General features: G+C 29.7%; 2 protein-coding genes across 2 annotated transcripts; one reads left to right on the top strand and one right to left on the bottom strand.

The window, feature by feature from the left end:
- Positions 1-6393: 6393 nt before the first annotated feature.
- On the top strand, positions 6394-7518 carry LOC114377409 (enoyl-CoA delta isomerase 2, peroxisomal-like). Its single transcript, XM_028335894.1, has one exon. It carries the CDS (start codon positions 6537-6539, stop codon positions 7260-7262), a length of 726 nt encoding a protein of 241 aa, XP_028191695.1. The 5' UTR covers positions 6394-6536; the 3' UTR covers positions 7263-7518.
- Positions 7519-17079: 9561 nt separating this feature from the next.
- LOC114375799 (serine carboxypeptidase-like 31) lies at positions 17080-21713 on the bottom strand. Its single transcript, XM_028333660.1, has 10 exons — positions 21372-21713; positions 21022-21129; positions 20702-20797; positions 20441-20533; positions 20257-20339; positions 19123-19410; positions 18628-18758; positions 18361-18456; positions 18142-18247; positions 17080-17383 (listed from the first exon to the last, which is right to left on the bottom strand). Exons 1-10 carry the CDS (start codon positions 21658-21660, stop codon positions 17237-17239), a joined length of 1437 nt encoding a protein of 478 aa, XP_028189461.1. The 5' UTR covers positions 21661-21713; the 3' UTR covers positions 17080-17236.
- Between the last annotated feature and the right edge of the window lie 331 nt (positions 21714-22044).

Here is a 22044-nt window from a genome sequence, read left to right on the forward strand (position 1 = left end):
TCCGCCATTCTTTAACACTCTTTTTTTTAATTAGAGTTTGGCTTCGATACCATAAGAAAACAATAAATGGAATTTGTTGTTCTGCCTCTATTAGAAACAATCGATAGATATATATACAAGGTCATCCAATCATCTAGCTAAAATTTCTCTTATAGCCTTTCCTAACATATCTGATACAACTCTCTAACCTAAAAATAAGTGATCTTAATAATAAAGGGATCAAGATACAAAATAAAATTAAAATATAATTGTTCGTGTGTCGGCAAATATATCGATTCACACAAGTAGTATATTAAAACGGTAAGACCAAGTGTCAAGTCCACAGAGAATTTGTTTCACTCAGAAACTGTACATCCAATATACAAACATTTGTATAAACTAAAAGCAAAGTAAATATCAAGTTGAATTATGTACTACAGTCTCTGTGAATAAAAACTAAATATCTAGAAACTTAGGGGTGAAAACAGTCAAGTAAAAGTGTTGGGTTGTTCTACTAAATTTTTCTTGATGTTATTATGTATTTTTCTCTATTTAATATTATCCTAGTTTTCTTATACTGAGAAATTACTCAAACCAAGATCCCTCTGGTGAATGAGCCTAACTCTCTTTAAACCTTGTTCTTGATCTTTCAAAAAACTCAGTCTAAAAGAGTTGCATTAAGTCTACAACATAATATGAACTAGATCACTGCACTTCATTCCTAGACATACAAATTTCTAGCTTGCTCTACCAAGTTCTAAGGCTTTAAAGCATTTCCCAATGCTGAAAATCCTAACTATACACACAAATGGGTGATCAAGCCATAAGCATGCAAAAATAAGCATAGATAGAAGTAATAAACACAAAAAAAAAACAACATTAAATAGATAGTGAAAGGGTATTACATTAAGGGTTCAGTAGAACTTTCCAACCAAGAAGTTTTGCCTTCCATTACAAGAAATATTCTCTCAATACAAGAAGGAACAAAGTTTGGTGAAAGAAAAAGTCAAAGAATGGTTGAGGATGTCTCCTCCAGCCTTTAAAATCCTAATTTCACTCCTCTAACCTAAGCTCTCTTAGCTGTTATCTCTTTGTCGCTTCAGCTTTCCTTTTTGCTCTATTTTTCGACTCCTCCCTTGTTTCTGCCAACTTCAGTGTTTTAAAGGCTCTTGGACGTTTCAACTTGTGAAGGCTCGCTTAGCGAGACTGACTCGCTAAGTGAGAGTAAGTGAATTTTGACTTAGTGAGTTGGGCGCGCTAAGAGCGAGACGGGACAACGACCTCGTTGGGCGGGCTTGCGGCACGCTGGGCGAGCACATCTCTGACTAATCCTCTTCTAGGGTTTCCCAACCCGCTAAGTAAGCTGTATGTCTTGCTTAACGGATGTCACTCGCTAAGCGGATCTACCTCGCTTAGCGAGTCATCAGCTATTTGAACCTTCTCTTCTTTTAGCTTGAAATTGAAGTGGTTTCAACATTAATTCACAAAATTAGAGTATCTACTATATAAAACCTCACTAAACATGAAAATATGTACAATTCTTACAAATAGAACCATAAATTGGAGGTAAGATGCTAATTTTGTGCAAATATTCAATACAAAACTAAGTTATGAATAACGACCAACAACAATCAATATTAATACAAATAGAATCAATTAGGATCAGCAAAATTATGCAGTAATATTCTCAATACAATTAGGATCAACACAATCATGCAAAATCATACAACAATATTCTCAATATTCTGCATTAGTTAACAATAAAAAGAATGCAATGTAGTATATATTATATGATTATAGATCTCCAAGTTATAGCCTTTAAACAACTTAATTATATATGTTGGAATGTGCTTCAACTTTATAGTCATCACACCTATTTTGCTTTATAGTCATCACACCTATTAGAAAAAAAAAACCCTCGGTATTTGATTTAAAGAAAGATTAACACATGAATTGTATTTTATGGAGAATTAAATTATTAAAATACATTGGCAACACTATTAAAAAAATATTTTTAATATTGTTAATTTAACATCGATTTTATGAAAATGAATGTTAAAAAAAAATATGATAACATTTTTATAAATAAAGTGACTTTTATTAAGATTGATCTTATAAAAACTGATATTGTATATATCACTTAACACAATAATCTTCACCTTTAATTAAAAATATTATATATCCAAGGGTTATAAAACAGTTTCTTACCGTGAGAAACTTTGCTGCTTTCCCGCTCTAGAGGCCGCCTAACAACTAAACACGACAACTAGACATGTTGAGGAAGTCTGGCTCTCCTCATTCCCCCCTACTGCAAAACGCTGTCCGGGTCAAGTATTTATTTCTATCAAGTTTTGTCGATTTTAAAAGTTTGAATTTGAATTCTAATTATTCATTTATGAATTTGAGAAAGTTACATAAATAACAGGACTTCATTTTATTGTTATTTAATTCATTTTAACAAATTACTAATATATTCTTAATTATTATATAAATAGTCTTAAAGAAATTATTAAATAATTGTTTCATTTTAGTCATTAATACAAAATTTGTCTCTCTCTTTCTTCTTTTTAATATATAAAACATATCATCTGGGTTCGTCCTTCATTAAAAAAAGGTTATCTTTTTAGTCACTAAATAAAAATAAAGATTACACACCATATATTTGGGACATATATACACTATCATATTTTTTAAGATTAAAATGATTACTCCCGAGTCTACTATTACTATAAGTGAAGAATAAGTTACTGATTTTACAAAATTAGACCAACTAAAAAATTGACACGTTTAGTGTTTTGTATTTTATTTGTCATTTTGCTTTAATAATATAATAAGTTTACTTTATTAAGCAATAAGCAAATATCCTTTGATCAAGAAATGTCAGTCAATGCTATGGGAAAGACTCTACCATTTTGTTTCTCTATTTTTCTTAGATCATGACACACAACATTATTCTTAATAATTTCTCATTTCTCTTTCTCTCTTTGAATGAAATGATGGTTGAGACACATACCAAATTTCACTTATTCCTCTTCGTGAAGTTGACAAGAAAACATGAGCAGAGGAAGGACTAGAAGCGAGCAAAAAAGAGGAGATTTGTGGAGAAATTTCAAAATTGAGGTCAACAAAGGTCAGTTTGATACCTGATAATTTCGTTCTCCTTCTACAATCAAACGATTTGATCATTTTTTTGGTTTTGGGGCTTTAGGATTTTCGTTACTTTGTAGGCTCTGATGTGGATGATTTGTTTTTTTATGGGGGTACATGTTCTGTAATTTCTATTTTCTTTTTACGGCTTTAGCTTCTTTTTCTAGTAATCTCTCCTCAGTATAAAGAAAAAACGTGAACAGGGGGTGTTAGGAGAAAATAAAAAAAACTATTGTGTTTTAAGGGTTTTCATATTTGCATTGTTTGTTTTAGCTTGAGGTTTAATGTTTTCTTTTTGGTGTTTTAATGTTTATTTTTTTTTAGATTTTGCATTTTTTTATCCTCACTTTGAGTATATCAATTGTTAGGCTTTTAGATGCTGACAATTATATTTAATCTACGATTTCAATGAGTAGGTAGTGTCTAGATTAATCTATGGTGTTTAATTATATTAACTAAAAACAGCTAAGTGCCTGACCCTATTTATTGTGATCAGGATTTTCTTTCAATGAGTTGTCTGTGGTGCTTAATTATATTAACTCTTTGATTACTAACCAAGCATATAAACCGTAGCTCCAATATCAATCTTTGATTTTGAAAGATATTGCATATAGTGGCAAGTGTGATAGTGCAAACATACTACATATGTTACCAAGTAAAAACAAAATTGAAGTTACTTTAGCTCTTTTATCAATCAATGATTGGAAGGTATTTCTTTTTTATTATTTCTATATGACATAAAAGTCATTGATTCTTACTCAATTTTAACATTATAAGTTCAATTGTTAGGGAGAAAAAGTTCCTCCAATTTGGTATTGTATTTGAGTGCATGTATATAGTGGATCAATCATGATGTGTGTTTATGGGTTATCTATTCAAAGATGTGACTACAACATTTAGTGTTTCTTATTTGCAATATTCTAAACCTTCTCTAATAAACTCTATTGCCTCAAGCCTTAACCTCTTGGAATTGGCAAAGGTGTACATTTGATATTTTGCTTCCTTCTTAGCATAAAAGTCTAAATAGATTCTATGCCAACATTTCACCGATCCAAGGACCTGTAATTAACTAAGGACTACTTTGAGAGCAAAATTGACAGTAATTCAATGCTCAAGGTAGAAGATAGTTTTAGAAGATAACCCAATTGACAAGATAGATAAAATTGAAAGCCAGGTCTTTGATGCGATTACACCTGGATTTCTAAATGCTTTGACAAGATTTGGTCTCCTAAATCATAAAATCAAACTCAAAATTGAAACCTCAGTCATGTTATTAAAAAATTTAGACCAAGTTGAAGGAGATTAATTGTTACAAGGCTTGCAAATCGTGTCATTGAAGCAAAAGTCATGTATGAAAAAAAATGAATTTTTTTTATATTTCGCGTATATGTATGTCTCCGTCCGAATCACCTTGGCCATTCAAATTGATTAGGAGACAATTTCCTATCATAGTCTTATTGTCATGACAATCAACAAAGCTCAAGGTCAATCACTTGAAAATGTTGAATTATACTTACTTAGGTCAATCACTTGAAAATGTTGAATTATACTTACTTAGACCTGTCTTTAATCACCATCAATCAAATGTATGTTGCTATTTCTAGAGTTAAAAGCAAACAAGGATTAAAGATTTTGATACATGATAATAATAATGAGAAAAAATCATTAAACACTACTACTAATGTTGTTTTCAAAGAGGTCTTTGACAACCTTTAATTAGGTAGTGTCAATTTAATTTAATTTACAAGTAGTTCTTTAAAATTTCTTTTCCATATTACAGGCATCAAGACAACAACATTACTTACCATTGATCAATATTATTATTGTCTTTGAAAATCTCAAATAGGTAAGTTTTTAATTTAAAACTTATTAAAATTTAGCATTGTTATAATTTACTTATTCAATAACAATTTTTTTTCATATATTGCATATATCACGACAATAACATTACTTATTTTGGATGAAAGTTATTATATTGTCTTATCATTATAATAGACTTGATTTATTTTATGTAATGAGTTAGTCAATTTAATTTAATATTTTTAAGTAGTTATTTTAAGTTTGATTTATTTGACTAAAATTAATTAAATTAAAATATTTGTTTACATGTATCCGCAAAATAACATTACTATTTACTCATTTTAGATGAAAGCTAAAACTCTCTTAAACTATTTTATTTATATTAATATAAATGGTAAATAGTCACTTTTGTCTCTCAATGTGTAATTCGTTGACAAATACGTCCTCAAAAGATGAAAATACAAAATATATCCAACCGTTAACTTCCATCTGATACCGTTAATAAAATAGCCTACGTAAAATGATGACCAGTACGGAATGTCAGCATAGAGACATATTTGTCATAATATTTTTTTGACTTTTCGTCTTCTCACTCCGCTACAAATGCGTTCCTGAAAGATGAAAATACAAAATTTATAGTCTCTAAAAGTATAAAAAGTGCAGCAAACATATCCGGACATTAATAATAGATCATTATTATTATTATTATTATGTGTTTATAGTTTAATGTTCTTATTCGTTTAATACTTATGCAATATATTTTTTAAATTATCTTTTAATATATATTTTTATTATTTTGATTTCCTTGTCAAACCTTAATTTTTGCTGTTAAAAAAAAACTATGTTATAATTTGATCAAATTTCTCACTTTAATCTTTAAAATGATTTCATATTTCAATTTCAACTTAAGTATCCATATATTTAGATTCAAAATAATATGTCAAGAATTTTGAATAAAAAAAATACAATCGATCGTAGGACTAAATTTATTTATTTATTTTTAAAAAAATTTAATCAACTAGTTTTATATATATATATATATATATACCTTAAATATGAAAGAATTCCTTGCATGTACTTCTAATTGAGAATAATTACTTACAAATAAAAAACACAAATAAATTTAAATAAAAAATACAATAATGTTGAAACTAATAAAGAGGTTAACTTCAAAACAAAATAAAAGAAGACAAATACAAAAATTTATTTTTTACTTTGGAACATAGAGTTGGATTTCTATCTAATTTAGGAAATGAAGGGACCTTCTATTCTATTTGGCAAGTACTTAATAAATATTAATAATTAATTACAAAAAATTTTAAGAAATAAAAGGTTTTCCTTTTTTTAAAATAATAACTTAATTTTTTTATATCATAAAAGTAAAAGAAATTTATTTTATTTTAGAGTTGATTAATTAAAAAAACTAATTAATAATTTAATAAACGAATAAATAGATAATCAAAAGTAGCCTAGTATAAATGTCTCTTAAACTCATTTTAGATGGAAGTTAACAAGCAATGCAAATGCACGGGTAACTTAGTTCTGAATAAACGCGAAAGCAACACTTATAGGGTGGTGACGAATTCAAGGGTAGATAAGAAAAAGAAAAAATGTGTAGCCTCGAGAAGCGTGGCAACGCCTGGGTACTAACCCTCGACGGCGACGACGGCGACGTCCAACACCGCCTCAACCCAACCCTAATTGATTCCCTCCTCTCAACGCTTAACCGTCTCGCATCTCAAGCCACTCCCGGCTCCGTCCTCGTCACCACCGCCACCGGCAAATTCTTCTCCAACGGCTTCGACCTTTCCTGGGCGCGCGCCGCCGCTTCCGCCTCCGCCGCCACCGACCGCCTCCAGTTCATGGTGGACTCCCTCAAGCCCGTCTTGGCGGCGATCATGTCCCTTCCCATGCCCACCATCGTCGCCATCAACGGCCACGCCTCCGCCGCCGGGTTCCTCCTCGCGGTCAGCCACGATTACGTCCTCATGCGCAGCGACCGCGGCGTGCTCTACATGCCGGAGGTAGACCTCGGGCTGCCGCTGCCGGGCTACTTCGCCGCCGTCATAAGGTCCAAGATCAGGTCCCCGGCGGTGATGCGCGACTTGGTGCTGGGCGGCGCGAAGCTAACGGCGGCGGAGGCGGTGAGGATGGGAATCGTGGATTCGGCGCACGATAGCGCGGAGAGCACGGTGGAGGCTGCAATGCGCCTGGGGGAGCAGTTGGCACGGAGGAAGTGGGTGGGTGAAGTGTACGCAGAGATAAGGAAAAGTCTTTACCCAGACGCGTGTAAGGTTCTAGGGTTGACTCAGAAAGCGATCGTCTCCAAGATCTGAATCAATGAATCTCTATTATTTCATTAATCCGTGTTTGGATTGGCTTTTTCTTACTCTTGGACGCGCATCCTCCTGCAACAATATAAAGCGGCTTCTACGTCTTTCTAGTAGATACTTACGCGCATCCAAACGCCACACAACAAACAATTATTAGTTAATTATTTTTGTTTGTTGTACTTTTGTATCTTTTCCTGGACCCGAAAGATCCGCTTTCACTTATCAATAATAAATAATTTTTTTTTTTTCTAAAAGTAAATATATCGGACTGATAAATTTATTTCTAAATATGAAAAAAAAATTAGTCTTTAAAAATATAAAAAGTGAGTTAATTTTATCTTATCGTTTACTTTCATGTGTTAATGTTATGAAATCTAAAATTATTAACAAATACATTTTTACATTTAATTGACATTTTGATCAGATTCAATTTATTGAATATATTTATTCATAAGTTATATTTTTTTAAGAACGAAAATGCAATAAAGTTGTTAAATTTAAAAGTATATTTGTGAGTAACTTTATTTTTGTCTTTTGCATGTTAGGTAATTGAGTTTTCTAACATTAAAAAATGAAAGTTTTTGATGAGATAAATTTATCTTATTTTATAGATTAAATTTTATTTTTTTATCTTTTAGAAAAGAATTTGTTAGTATTATACACACATAAAAATAATTATTTATTCTAATAAGAATTCTTTAATTTTTAAATTTAATTTATATTTAATCAATGTGTAAAAGATTTTTATAACTTGATTTATACTACATTTGACTTGTTAGTTTTAGTTTGTATGTTTGGATTAACGTATAAAACCTTAGGAAGACCTAAGGATCTGAAATTCTGAATGCTCTTCAATCTTTTTAGTTTCTCCCTCTTTCATTTGACTTGTTCTTTTCATTTATTTTTGGGCTGGAGAGGTAAAAGAGGATGGGAGAGGATTTATGATAGGATGCGCCAAATGAGGTCCAAAAGGAAAAAAAAAATAAAATAAATGATTTAAGGATTTTATTGGGTTATTATGTATTTATGTTATTTAGTTTGGGAGTTGTTATTTCCATTCCTTTTTATTGCTAATACACTCCCATTTTCTATTTCTTTTCCCAAAATATCCTGAATTTTAGAAATTAATTTTCCTGCGTGTTGCATTTTCCCTCTTCAAGACATCAACGCACTCTTCCTCAATCAAAACAGTGAAACGCCGACCCCGCTCCCCTTCCGCCGTGCCACCCCTGTGTAACTCCCCTCTTATAAATTTGATTTAAAATACCATTTTTTGGAATTAACTTTCCTAAAGGAAAATTCGGATAGACAAAATGAATTATGTATTGTCTAATTTATGATAAATTTTTTTGAATTTAAGTAAAATTATCTGAAATATTATATATATATATATATATATATATATATATATATATATATATATATATAAATTATGATTTGTAATCAAATAAAAATTTGTGAGTGTATCAGCATCAAATTCTTATATCAAGATGTGACATTGGGATGCACAACCACAAAGGAGGTTAATATAGACCAGATCAGAACTTGGTTGATGATGAGTAATTGAGCTATCAAGAAAGTGACATGTTACCAAACCGTGACACCATAAAAGGGAACACTGACAAAACCCATAAATAATTCTGGTACGCAAGAGAGAACGTTACAAGGAAATTAAATAGTGTTGTAGAACTGAATAATTTGAAAATAGAATCTGAATTTGCAACGTGAGTAAGGCACAACAAGGGTATGGCACATTGCCACTATAGTGTAGTCTGGAGTTGCAACTTACATCTACTATACTCTATTGATATCTAATCATAAATTATTATTTATCATAAATTATTTTGAATTTAAACAAAATTATCTTAAATATTATATATATAAATCGTATCAGCATTAAATTCTTATTAATATTTTTCATTTTTTTCTATAAAAAATTATATTATCTATTATATATGTATTTTTCTCTCTTACAAGTGTATTTTTTCTTAATATATTTGAAGTGTTTAAGTATATTTTTTCTCAATGTATGACGCGTACTTACGTACGAAAGAAAGAATTAATTAGTGTATATATGTGTGGGTGTTTATAATTATATAAATGATTTTAAATAAAGTTAATTTTAATTAAAAAATAAATTTAAAGTGAAATAAGTTATAATTAGATTTTTTTTTTAATTTTAAAAATAAGCTAGTAATAAAATTTAGTATAATTTTTTATTCAATATAAAATTTATCTAAAATAATTTAACTCAAAATCAATTTTAATTTCAAAATTAATTTCTTAATATGAAATTAAAAATGTAAGTATTTACTTAAATTACATTAATTAATATATTAATATATTAATATAAATTTAGATTATCAAAGAAAAATTTAAATACGGATTAAATGGGCAACATTCTTCTATTATATTATATATACGTCCTCCAACTCCAAAAAGCCTGGTCAGAGGTGGCCCCAAAGCACTAATTAGAGTAGCAAAGGACTATAAATAGATAGGATCAGCCCCTCCTAATAGGAACTATAGTTGAGTTTGAGTACGTCTAAATCTTCTTGTAATGGAATTCTCACCGTCACAGTCCTCCATTCTATCAAGAGTTGCAAAGTTAAAGGGAAGTATGTTTAAGAACGTAGATCCCTATTTTTATTTGTGTCCTTCTGAATATGATACTGCATGGTTAGCTATGATACTCATAAGCCTTCCAAACCCATGTTCAAAAATCAAAACCCTGCAGGCTTCTGGGGAGATTGTGATGCCTTTGGTCATCCACCCATTGAAACTATTCCTGCCACTATTGCTTCCATGTTGGCTGTTAAGCAGTACAAAACAGGCGCATTAACAATTCAGAAAGTTATTAATATTTTAGTTCACAAAATGCACCATACATACAAATTGGTAAACTTATTCACAGGTACTTCTTCCAGAAGAATGTAAGGAAAAAATAAATAAATTTCTTCATAAATTCAAATTAATTTGTGTACGGATTAATTTATAGAAGGTCTCTCACTTTTTAGAGAACTTAATTTTTACTCATTAATAAGGAGAGCAACACTACTTAGAAAGCTAACTGAACAATAAAAAGTTAGTTGGTAGTGAAAAATTAATTATTAAAATGATTGAAAAGTGTAAAATAATATAAAAATAATAAAAATATTATTTATTTTATAAAATAATCAGAAAATTTAATAAATATATTAAAAATAAAATGGGAAAAAGTATTAAAAAATAAAAATTAAAAGTTAACGTTTTAAACAATACTAAAATTTAGTGAAAATCTATAAAAAAATTATTTTTTAAACAATTAAATAAATTTTTTAACTAATAAATAAATTATATATAATCAAGAATTATTATTTTAATAACTAACAAAAATTGCCCACGTTTAGTGAATACTTTACTTATTAGGAGCTACTAGCTATTGAAATCTAAAGTATATGTAACAGAACTGAAATATAGTACGTGTTTTAAATTACCACGTGTACTTACATGCTTTATTTAAGGATATAATTAATAATTAATGCACGTGACACAACTAGTGGGAACCATTAGTTTTTTTTTTTTTTTTTTGAATTAGGGGGACACCCCACTCGGGGGACCATTAGCTGATCAGTGAAAACTGAAAACACACAGTTGTTCGTCCTATTAATTTAATTATGGTGCATTTTTTAATTTGCGTAATTTTTAGCGATGAATTATTTTAGATAAGCTTTCTCAATAGCATTTTAAATATAGGTTATATGATTGGCTTTCATTATTTTTTCTTAAAAGTTCTAACAATAAACTGAATTTTTAAATGTGAGCAAAACTATTAAATAAATTAATTCAAACTAACACTGATAAAGCTTTTAATAATTCTTGCATTACGTCTGCAGTTTTGATTACTTTGAAATTCATTAGTTCTTGCTTTTTCAGGAATTACGTGAAACAAGAATCATGGATAAAACCAAGTACCATGCTTGCACCGCAGCTTCACAAAGACTCTCTAGCATTCCAACTCTTGCGCAATCATGGCTACAAAGTATCATCATGTATGAAAACTGATCACTAAATAACTTAATTATTTGTTTCATATATTCCAACTCTTGAATTAAAATTTTTAATTCTAAAATTAAAAATTTTAAAAGCTAGGCTTAGGGTTAGGGGAGCTAAAAGTTTTATTTGCCGTGACTAATGAAATGTCATGCACTACTATTTTTCAGCGAGTTTGTGTTGGTTTTTACATGACGAAGAAATTCGAGGTCTTGTTGAAAAGGATTATGAGTTCTTCTCAAGCACAATGGTTAACACCTACGGAGCGTCAAATCTTATGTTCTGCGGAGAATGTGAAGTTGAGGAAGCAATGTCTTTTTCAAGGAAAATACATACAATCTTCAAATTGCCGACCATACGTTCGTAGTATCCACTAAATTCCAAATTAAATTGGTGCTTTATATGATTTATACGTTTCCCTTTTTTCTTTTTATAATTCCCAAAGGTGACCAAGTGGGTGATTAAATAAGTGTTGCTGTGAGAGTCAAACCTATATTAATTACTGTTTTGTGGCCATTGTGATAGAACTAATTAATTAATCAAGTTAATTATTTTCGTTTTAACTTCATTGGTTAATAAATATATATAATGAATTTGACACTTTTAAAATATATGTATTTCAAAGAGTTTTGAAATTATCATTGTAATATGATTGTACGTAGAAGTTAAGAGTTAATTAAAGGAATTAATCATTTGAATTATTTAGCTGTGAATATTTTTGGGATATATATTTTTAAGAAGAGACATTTTTAACATAAACTTATATTAAAACCTTTGAATGTTTAATATATTAAATTTTTTTATATTTAAAAATAAAAAATTTAATTATTAACATAATTTCCATTTACTAAAAACTAAAAAAATGTTAATTTTTACAAAATAATTTTTTTAAAAAAATAAAAAACATATAATTAATTATGCTAAAGGCATAATGGATTATATACCTCTCCAAACTTAAATAGAAGGCATTTCATCGTGGAGACAGCAACAGCACCAAAAAGAAAAGAAAGAAGAAGAAAAATGTCACGGGTTGCATGCATGAGTACAACATGACAAAAACCAGCACTACCACACTCGATTCCGCCAGTATTGTGGTCTTTTAGCACTTCTTGTGCAATTATATATATACATATTACATTTGCCTATTAAAAAGAAAAAGCTATCACATTCTGTGTTACCTTCAGCTTTGCCATACAGAGACACTTTTTATATATAATTGAAGACATAACCCCGGTTCAAATTAATTAAGGACCACTGTGAGGATGAATAATTGGAGCCCGATCCTTTGTATTTCAACCAACACCATGCATTTTGATAGCTTAATGCTGTAAAGAAAGGAAAACAATAATGGGGTCATAATTAACCAGTAATTAAGAATTTACGTGAGTCTCTGCTAAATTAATTAATTATTAATTGTATAATTTATTATTAATTAACTGTTCAGGCAAAGTGTGTTTATGTACTTTAATTTGCCAATAGATTAATTACGAGTTGAATATATCATGGATTGCTCGTCTGGATCATTTGGAATACAGAATGTGGATCGAAGAAAATGAAGCCAATGCCCTGTCGAAAGGAAAGACCTCGTATAACAGGTGCTTAGCTCAATTATGTTTTTGCAAAATTTAATTATTTTCAGTCTCTAAATAAAATTGTGTTTTATATCTTATATTTTATCTTACGTTAATACTTTTAGTATCAGCTCTTAAGTTTGACCGATGATGTCGCAGTCACTTGACTTGTCATCAATAAATCTTACAGAAAGTTACGTTAAATATTTTTTTTATAAAATGCATTATTAATCCTTCATCAATAGTTTATTTTGATGACATCAACTAATTTAAAAAATTAAAATCTAAATGCATAATTTTTGCCAAAAAAAAAATTACGTGTAAAAAAATTAAATAATTACTCATCAAATTCAATGTGGCAAGTCACATAATTATAATTATTATGTCATTAATTAATTTTTTATTAGATAGTAAAAATTGAAGTCATTAATAATTTTGTTATTTGATAGTTAAAATTAAAATCGTTAGCATAAATAATATATAGGGATTAAAAATGCTAAAAATATTATTTAGGGACTAAGAGTGAATTTTGCAAAAAATAATTAGAAATTAAAAACATAATTAACTCTTTTGTTTTTATCACTTTATTTTAAAAATATTTTAAATATAAAAATTGATTCTTATTAAACCAATTTAAATTTAAACTTAATATTGATTTTTTAAAAAATAAATTGAGTTTTGAATTAATTTAAATTCAAATTAAATAAAGTCCACATTTAATGATAATCAACCGAATAACTGCTCTACTCAGTAACATTTGCAGTCAATTTATGTGTTTCGTAGGATATCACACCTGCATAATGATCAGCTGCTTCAACTTGCGATCGAAAACTATGAGTTAAAGCAATCAATTTACAAAAAGGAGCTGGAAGAACTAAAGTGGTATGATCTAGTTTTTTAGAATTTTGTCAATGCTATGATCTATCATTTGAGTTTTCCAGGACTTTTATTTAATATATTCAATGCTATGATCAATAATTTGTGGGTTCACAAAACATTATTTTCATTTGGGGTATAAGTAAGATGGGGTCTTAGTGGCATGGGATTTGGCAGGGATAAAACTAAGCTACCTTGCTATAGCTGCTGCCACTTCCGTCCCACATGACTCTTACATACGAATGTTAGTGGCCAAGAGTGCTATAATAATCACAGTTGCAGATGATTTCTATGACTTGGAAGGCCTCACTGATGCAGTCAGAAGCTATTAAAATTCTGTAAAATTTTCCCTCTCAGTAGTAAAAAACACACCAAAGAAACTTTTCTTAACAAGAACAAATATCAATGACCCCATTTTCTTAATTAAGTTCTTGTAAATCACATATGGGACTCGAATGGCTTAAGTGGCCACAGCAAAGTCATATTCCAAGCTCTGGATAATCTTGTGAGTGAAGCTTCTACCAAGTACCTTCAACAAGTTGGAATTTATGATGACATAACTAACAGCATGCAAGATCTTGTAAGTATAAAACCTCGATTATGATGTGATTTTCAACTTTGTTCTTTCATGAGAGAAAATAACATGGCAAACTTGTTACTTCTGTGAAGTGGTATGAAACATTCTATTCTTGTCTCATAGAAGCAAAGTGGAGCAAAACGGGACAAACACCATCATTAGATAACTACCTCAAATATGGCATGATCTCCATTGCTGTTCATACATTGGTGCTTCCAGCCTCATGTTTTCTTAAACATAGCTTATCAAATCAGAAACTGAGACCAGCCCAATAGAAAGCCATTACAAATCTACTTATGGTTATTTGTAGTTAACATATAAGTGAACTTGACATCAAATTTTAACCCAAAATTTTAAGGTTTAAATTTATAAATCTTTTTTTTCATATTTAACTTTTTTACTTCTACTTGACACGTGAGATTTTATTTTACACTTATATAGTTATATTTCCAACAGTTATCTAAATGATTAAATGTCATTCATGACTTTACTTGTCAAATAGTAATTAACAAGTATTTTTAAAGGTTTAAATATAATTTTGATGTTCTTATTTTTTAAAATTTATAATTTTTATCTTTTATTTTAAAAATAGTAATATTTAATTCTCATATTTCTTAAAAGCTATAATTTTAATCTCTTATTTTAAAATAAAAATATTTAATCCCAAAATATCAAAAAATTCTTAATTTAAAATAAGTTAACATCATTCTTTAATTCAAATCAAGTACAGGCGAATGATCCTTATTTTCTTATTTTAGGCACCAAACTAAATTCAAATATCTTATATATTTTTACGGGTTCCCAAATAAAATTACAATCTTATCCCTGACTTTTTTTTTTTTATGGAATATAAATATTTCATGTGTATCTACAGAAGGAAAAAGAACAGGGGAAAATAAACAGAGTTTTGGTGAACATGGTAGAGGACCAGAGTCAAGTATTGAAGAATCGATTGCTTTAGTGACAGAGATGATCCATAAAAAGAAGAAAGAGTTGCTTGAACATGTCCTTATTGAAGGACATTCTGATTTGCCCAAGGCTAGCAATCATCTCCAGCTGTCATGTCTCAGTTTTTCACATGCTCTTCAACTGCAGTAATCGATATGACTCCGAAACAGCAATGCTTCAAGATATCAGCAAAGCAATCTACCTTCCTTTGAGTAAAAAATCAAAGCCACTTGATGTTGTTCCTCTCCAATCAGTGCCAAAGGAAAAAACACCAATACCAGTCTCAAAGCAAATCGTGCTTTAAGCATCACAAGAGGACCACTTTTACTGCACATCATGTTTCACAGCCTGCTTTAAGAAAAGGACATGCAATGGTTCCTTTGACACACAATGTTGTCCGGGGCTTCCTTTAGCTAGATTTGTCGTTGTGGGATGTTAACTGTAGAGTTGGAAATGAAAAAATAAGGTGCATTCAAAATTGAATTTTTATCATTAAGTTTTAAATGATTTAAATGTTAAATAAAATATTATATTTTACTATATGAAACTTATTTGAATAAATATTTTTGTTTTAACTTTTAAAAGAATTAATTTATTATAGTCAATGACAATCTTTATTATAAATAGAGAAAAAAATTAATGAAAAAGCTACGCATGAAGAGAGAATATGTGAGAAAAGAGATTATGAATCAAAATCATTTTGTTGAAAGAAATGTCTTTATGTGAGAGTGTTATAATTTCTTGTAATCATTGAGTGTAGCACTCGGGTTTGTAAAATTGGAGTGAATTACAATCTTGTAATCATTTGTGTGATAAAAAAATATTTTTGAGATGATTTTATGTATATAGTCAAGAAGTATCGAATCATGTTAAATTTTTAATTATATTTATTATTATTTTTCTTACAATTAATCTTATATTCTTCCTAGAGTGTAACTAATTTTGTTTCTAAGAAGATTGATTACCAAACAGCTACAGAGTTATTAGGACTTCAATTCAGCATTAATTAATGAATTGATTCCCGGATGAGTTTAAATAGATTTTACCATCCTTTTACAAACTTCCATGTAAAATATTTTAAGTGTGTTTTGTGTTGCTTAAACGTTCTTATTGCAGACTTCCTCAACAATTAGAACAAGTGGTTCAGGAAGGTGTGTTAAAAACTGGATTTCAGTAAATTTAAATCAATTTTATTGTGTCTACCCTAAATTTTTATGATATGCTTAATGATTAAGTTGCAACCATCTCATCCCATTCACACCTTCAGGCCATAACCACGACCAGGGGTGGAGCCAACTCTAGACCAGAGGGGGGCAACTATTAAAGTCAAAACTTTGTCTAACAAATATATACACAAAATTTTATACACATTATTTGATTATTTATTTATTAACTATCTTTTTTACATATTACGAAAATTATTTATAATTGAATCTACCCTATTTTATAGTAATTTTCTTTTGAAGAAATTTTTTTCTAAACAAAAACCAGTGTATCAATTATTATTTTAACCATTAAAAACAATTATAAATAAAGAAGAATAAAAAAAAATTGTATGTTATTATCATTTAAGATAATAATTTTCAACAATCGTCGAATCGAAGAATTATCTCCGGTATTACTTGTACCCGTTCACATAGTTATACTTATAAATATATGAATTATATATCATCACCGATAAAAAAAAATTGAAAAAGAAGTTCGTTCAACCAAAACCAGTAACACTCTTTTATTTATATATATATATATATATATATATATATATATATATATATATATATATATATATATATATATATATATAAATCTGTGCTAATTGGTTGCTTAACATTTTGATAAGATATAGACAACTAGCTAGCTAGACAGAAAATTATGTTGTGATAAAAGCAAAAACTTCTTTCGGGAGTTCACAAGTTAAAGATCACTTTCTCTCTCTCTCTCTATATATATATATGAATTCAGGATGAATATGATTATTTTGTGGACGGTGGTGATTCTCCAAGAAGAAAGGAATAGAAGAATGCCAATGAGTTGCTTGGTTTGAAACAAGGCACTGCATGGCCAGCTCCCCGAAATGTCGCAAACGTAAGCCCCTCGTATTCTTGATACCACCCACTAACCTGTTCCAAGGAGAGAATATATATAATATATCGTTAAAAAATAAATATTTAATGACAATACTAAATAATTTGTCCATAGACTTTAATTAAAATGAATTTTAAAATTTTAAAATACAAATAAAATCATTACTATCTAATCATACGTACATAAATTGTGTGCGTGAATTTCAAACAATTAAAGAAGAGAAAATAATTAAAAATAGAAATAACTTAAGGAAAAAAATAAACAATCAAATTAGAATAATTATAGCTAATATTTCAAAACGGATTCAGTTAATTTCTCAACATTCATATATTTTTACTGAAATTTTTATTTTTCTTGTAATTTTCACGAGACTTTACTAATTAAAACAATAAACATGAATTAAGCAGAAGTGTTATCTTAATTAAATCAATAGCTTCCTGTACGTACTAAAGTTAAAGGTTTAAGCAAAGATACGAAAGAGATAATTCAAAGATATATTTAAGAGTAGAGTTTTGAAAGAAAATTAAGATACTAGAGGATAAATTTCTGTTATTAAATTACAAGAGTAATATATATATATAATATGTTTAAATAAACAAAAGAGTATGTCCTTAAATTTACCAATTTATCATTTTTTTTATTTTAAAAATTATTAAATAAAAGAATATTTAATAGAAATAAATATATTCTCTCTTTAATTTCTTTTTCTTATTAAACCCTTTCTATTGAGCATATATACCTCTCTCACACACACAAAATAAAAGCAATATTCCTTCAATTCATGATCTCTTACCTCCTTTTCATGGTACCAAGGCCTCCATCTCTTAGTGATAGGCAAACCTAGAATACTTAAGCTGTATCTTGTTGATAGCACTGGCACCCTACCATCAGTGTCTCCACTGAGGTCAACAATGGAAAGACAGAAAACCATGCATGAGAAAACGTACGTGGTAGCTAGCACATGCAGGGACCTTTGTTTTGAACTTGAAGGTTGAAATAGAATATTATTTACCTGTAAACCCAAATCCTAAGTCCTGCTGAAATAAGCTTCTTGTAGATTGGGATAACAGAAGGCTTCGATTGTGCCCAGCCCTTGAATATGTTTTCACTGATTTAAATTAACCATTAAAAAAGGGTTAATATAGAGAAAAGAACAGGAAATATCCTATTACATCATAACAAATTATGAAGTTGTTCAATAACTCTATTAATTAATTTGGACAAGTACATTTGTAATTAACCTGACCAAAAAAGAAAGTGAAAATGAAATAGTATGTACTTGCAAATACTCCAATTCCTCAGATTGTAACCATCACTGGCATGGAGTGCCTTCTGAACATCTGGTCTATTATAAAAAGTTTTAGCATAATTATCCAAACATGGATCATAACCTCCCATGATCCGTGGCATCTGTAAACCAAATCCACAAGTGTCAGTACAACATATACCTTATATTCACAACTAGTAATGAATGAATAATGATATGTTAACACTATCTTTCTTCTCTTATCACATCATATATATTTTTTATTATATCTATACTTTTTTCTCTTCTTTTGCTTTCGCTCTCTGAGTCAGTGCATGTATATGAGCACTATGTATCCCTGCATCATTTTTGGTTATGAAATGGTCATCAATATTCGTTTTATACAAGTTATCTAACAACATATTAAAAGTAACATCAGACAATAAAACTTTTGTTAAAAGTTAATTCTCAATTAATTTCACTATGTGTGTGTATATAATTAATTATGCATTCTTTGATCACACTCACCATTTTAGATGAGCGATTCATCACCATTTTCTTGGATTGATCGTTTGACCGCGCTGTACTAGCGAAGCAGACAGAGGTGTAGAGGCTGTAGATATCAATTTCATTGTACTGTTTGAGTGTTTCATCCACTCCTTGAGTACAATCTTTGTTACTCCACGGATCACTGCTATTGAACTCACAGCTTGCTTTGATAGTTTTGTAAGTTTCATCAGATATCACTGCATGGCTCCAAGCATAATCAACCATACCTGACCAGTCCTCAGCATCAGATGTTTCAGGGTTGCCCAGCTGCAAAAAACTTAAAAATAAATATATTAAGGATAACATGTGTTATTTTCATTCTACTAGCATTAAATTAATGAGAAGGATTCAATCCACTAACTACCAGAGATGAAACTATGAAACGTATGTACGTAATTATTGATGAAAAAATTAATACATAATTATCTCTGTAAAGATGCTCATAGAACATGATGTGACTTTGCGTAATAGGTCATCGTGAAACTAACGTGTATAGATATGCTGAACTACAATGGAAATATTCTTGGTAATAAAGCAAGGTTCTTTATATACTTTGATTTTTATTTACCGCCTCTTCGGTAGATGCAAAAGTCACGTTAATTCTGAAAGAAACAAAAATTTTAATTCTTAAATTTCATTTTTAAGAATTTATTTTGAATGTGAAATTAAAAAATGTATATCTATATATCTTAAAAGTGGTTCTATCATATATACCATCTAAATTAACAATCAATTCCTCTTAACTTATTTTTAAACAAACAGAATTTAAGTATAGTACGTAAGTGTTTTTAGTAGTATATATTCTCCAATATACTACCAATCATAATTAGAATTTTGATTTGATAACCTACATCTATAATAAAGCAGCTTTATGCGAGTTAGCAAATTAAAGCTCCAATTTTATAATTAAACAATATTAATAAGATTTATAATTCTGCATTAAGTTTTGTTCTTTATAACACCTTTCTCAAGCACAATCAATTGGTTAAAACTCAATTCTTCGTTTGAAATCATCTTTCAACCTCGATTCTAAGATTATTTTTAACAAAATATGAAACAAACAAACTGTTTAGTAGCTAGGTATTATTAGCTATTAAAATTATGGAAGACTACCAAAATTCCCTTGAGATCAATGTGAAGGGAAGGGTCCTTGTTTCTATCGTGGATGAGTTCAGCTAGCTCCGGTACATACTTTCCTGAAAATTAAAGCGTGTCGCATGGTCACTTTAGTCTTTAGAGGACTATAAATGACGGGTTCATTGGTTTGTTTGTTAGTTTCAATTTAAGTAATCAGTACCTGCATAGCTCTCTCCTGCTATATAAAATGTCCTTGTTATATATGATGGAAACTTGAGGAACCAATTGTGCAGAAAAGTGTAAGCATCATTAGCTGTTTCAAACAGTCGATAGAGAGAGCTAGCACAGTTAAATTTATCAGAGAACATTGAAAAATTAAGCTAGCTATCTAGGAACAATAGAAAATGTGATTAACCTTGATTAAATTAAAATTAGTAACAGTTGATATTGATGTACACAACAAGGATATCAAAATTAAGACCTGTGAAGTCATCTCCCAGTCGTGCATATTCGCTGGTTGTATTTGAATAGGAAAAGCCAACTCCAACAGGAGATTCCAGGAATAAAATGTTGGCCTCTGCGTTATCATATTCCACTTATATATGTCAAGAATTCTAAGCATCAATTAACAATCATCATCATGTAGGGACAAATAATGGAGCACTAGTGTGTGTGGTTCAACATAATTTTATAATATTGTTAACATAGAAAGTAGAAACTAGAAAGCAGTAATTAGGTGGACTGTGTCAACAAATTTTAATATGTACATATGTTTGTGGTCCTAGATCTCACATTTCATACCTTTGTTCCATGAAAAGTTATTGAATTTAAGGCCCTTGCCATCGGTGTCCACTAAAAATGGGCCAATCTCCTGTGTTGCTCCATATCCCACAGAAGAGCACCCAGGACCTGTAGTTTTTTTAACAAAAATATAAAGGCACGTTGTCACCTTGTCAGAGAACATACATATAAAAAAGAAACATCAAATGAACTGGGGTTTAGGGTTTTAATGAAACTTTATTTTTTAAAATTTGTTAGAGGCTAGATCAATTTTAGTTTGAACCTATCAAACATAATGCTGGCACATTAGTTTAAACCAATCAAACATGTTGGCACAGTAATCAAAGCACAATATATATAAGCTTACTTACCTCCATTAAGCCACAGCACTAATGGTTTGTCTTGAGGCTTGGTCATGGCCTCATAGAACCAATAAAAGAGTGCTCGGCCATTGGTTTCGTTGACTGTGACATATCCAGCATAGTGCTGAAAATCTACAGGAGGCTGGCCAGGCAAGTTAGTCACAAGATCACCATTATTATGATCCCCAAAGCTCAATTTTCTCCTCACACCGCCCCATTGTCTATCTCTAGAAGAAACACTACTGGCCTTCAGAGATAGAAAAAGTATCAAAACTAAAGTGTAGATTATATTGTCCATAATATTATGGAAACAAGTCACAACAACAAAATTTTCTATTGATTAATATTATTCTATTCTATACTTGATTGATAGACAAAGAGAACTGCATACCTATTTATACTGACTGAGTGCTATGGATGGCTAGAATTTAGAAAAGCAGATTGGGTCGATGAGAGAGTCCAACCTGGCAATATCTTTATCCTCTCTTGTTGACTGGCAGGGATGATATGACCCTTGTCATGGATGTTAGGCAGCTTCTAGAGCATTCATGCATGCAACAAAATTGAGTGCAACCTCCAATATATTGTGTTCATCTGGGGGTGGTTCCACTTGAATAATTTATTATGTAGTAATTAACATGAATTATAAATATTTACGATGGTTATTTAAGAAATTATTCTT

Source organism: Glycine soja, chromosome 11, assembly GCF_004193775.1.
Source record: "Glycine soja cultivar W05 chromosome 11, ASM419377v2, whole genome shotgun sequence".
Taxonomy (NCBI): domain Eukaryota; kingdom Viridiplantae; phylum Streptophyta; class Magnoliopsida; order Fabales; family Fabaceae; genus Glycine; species Glycine soja.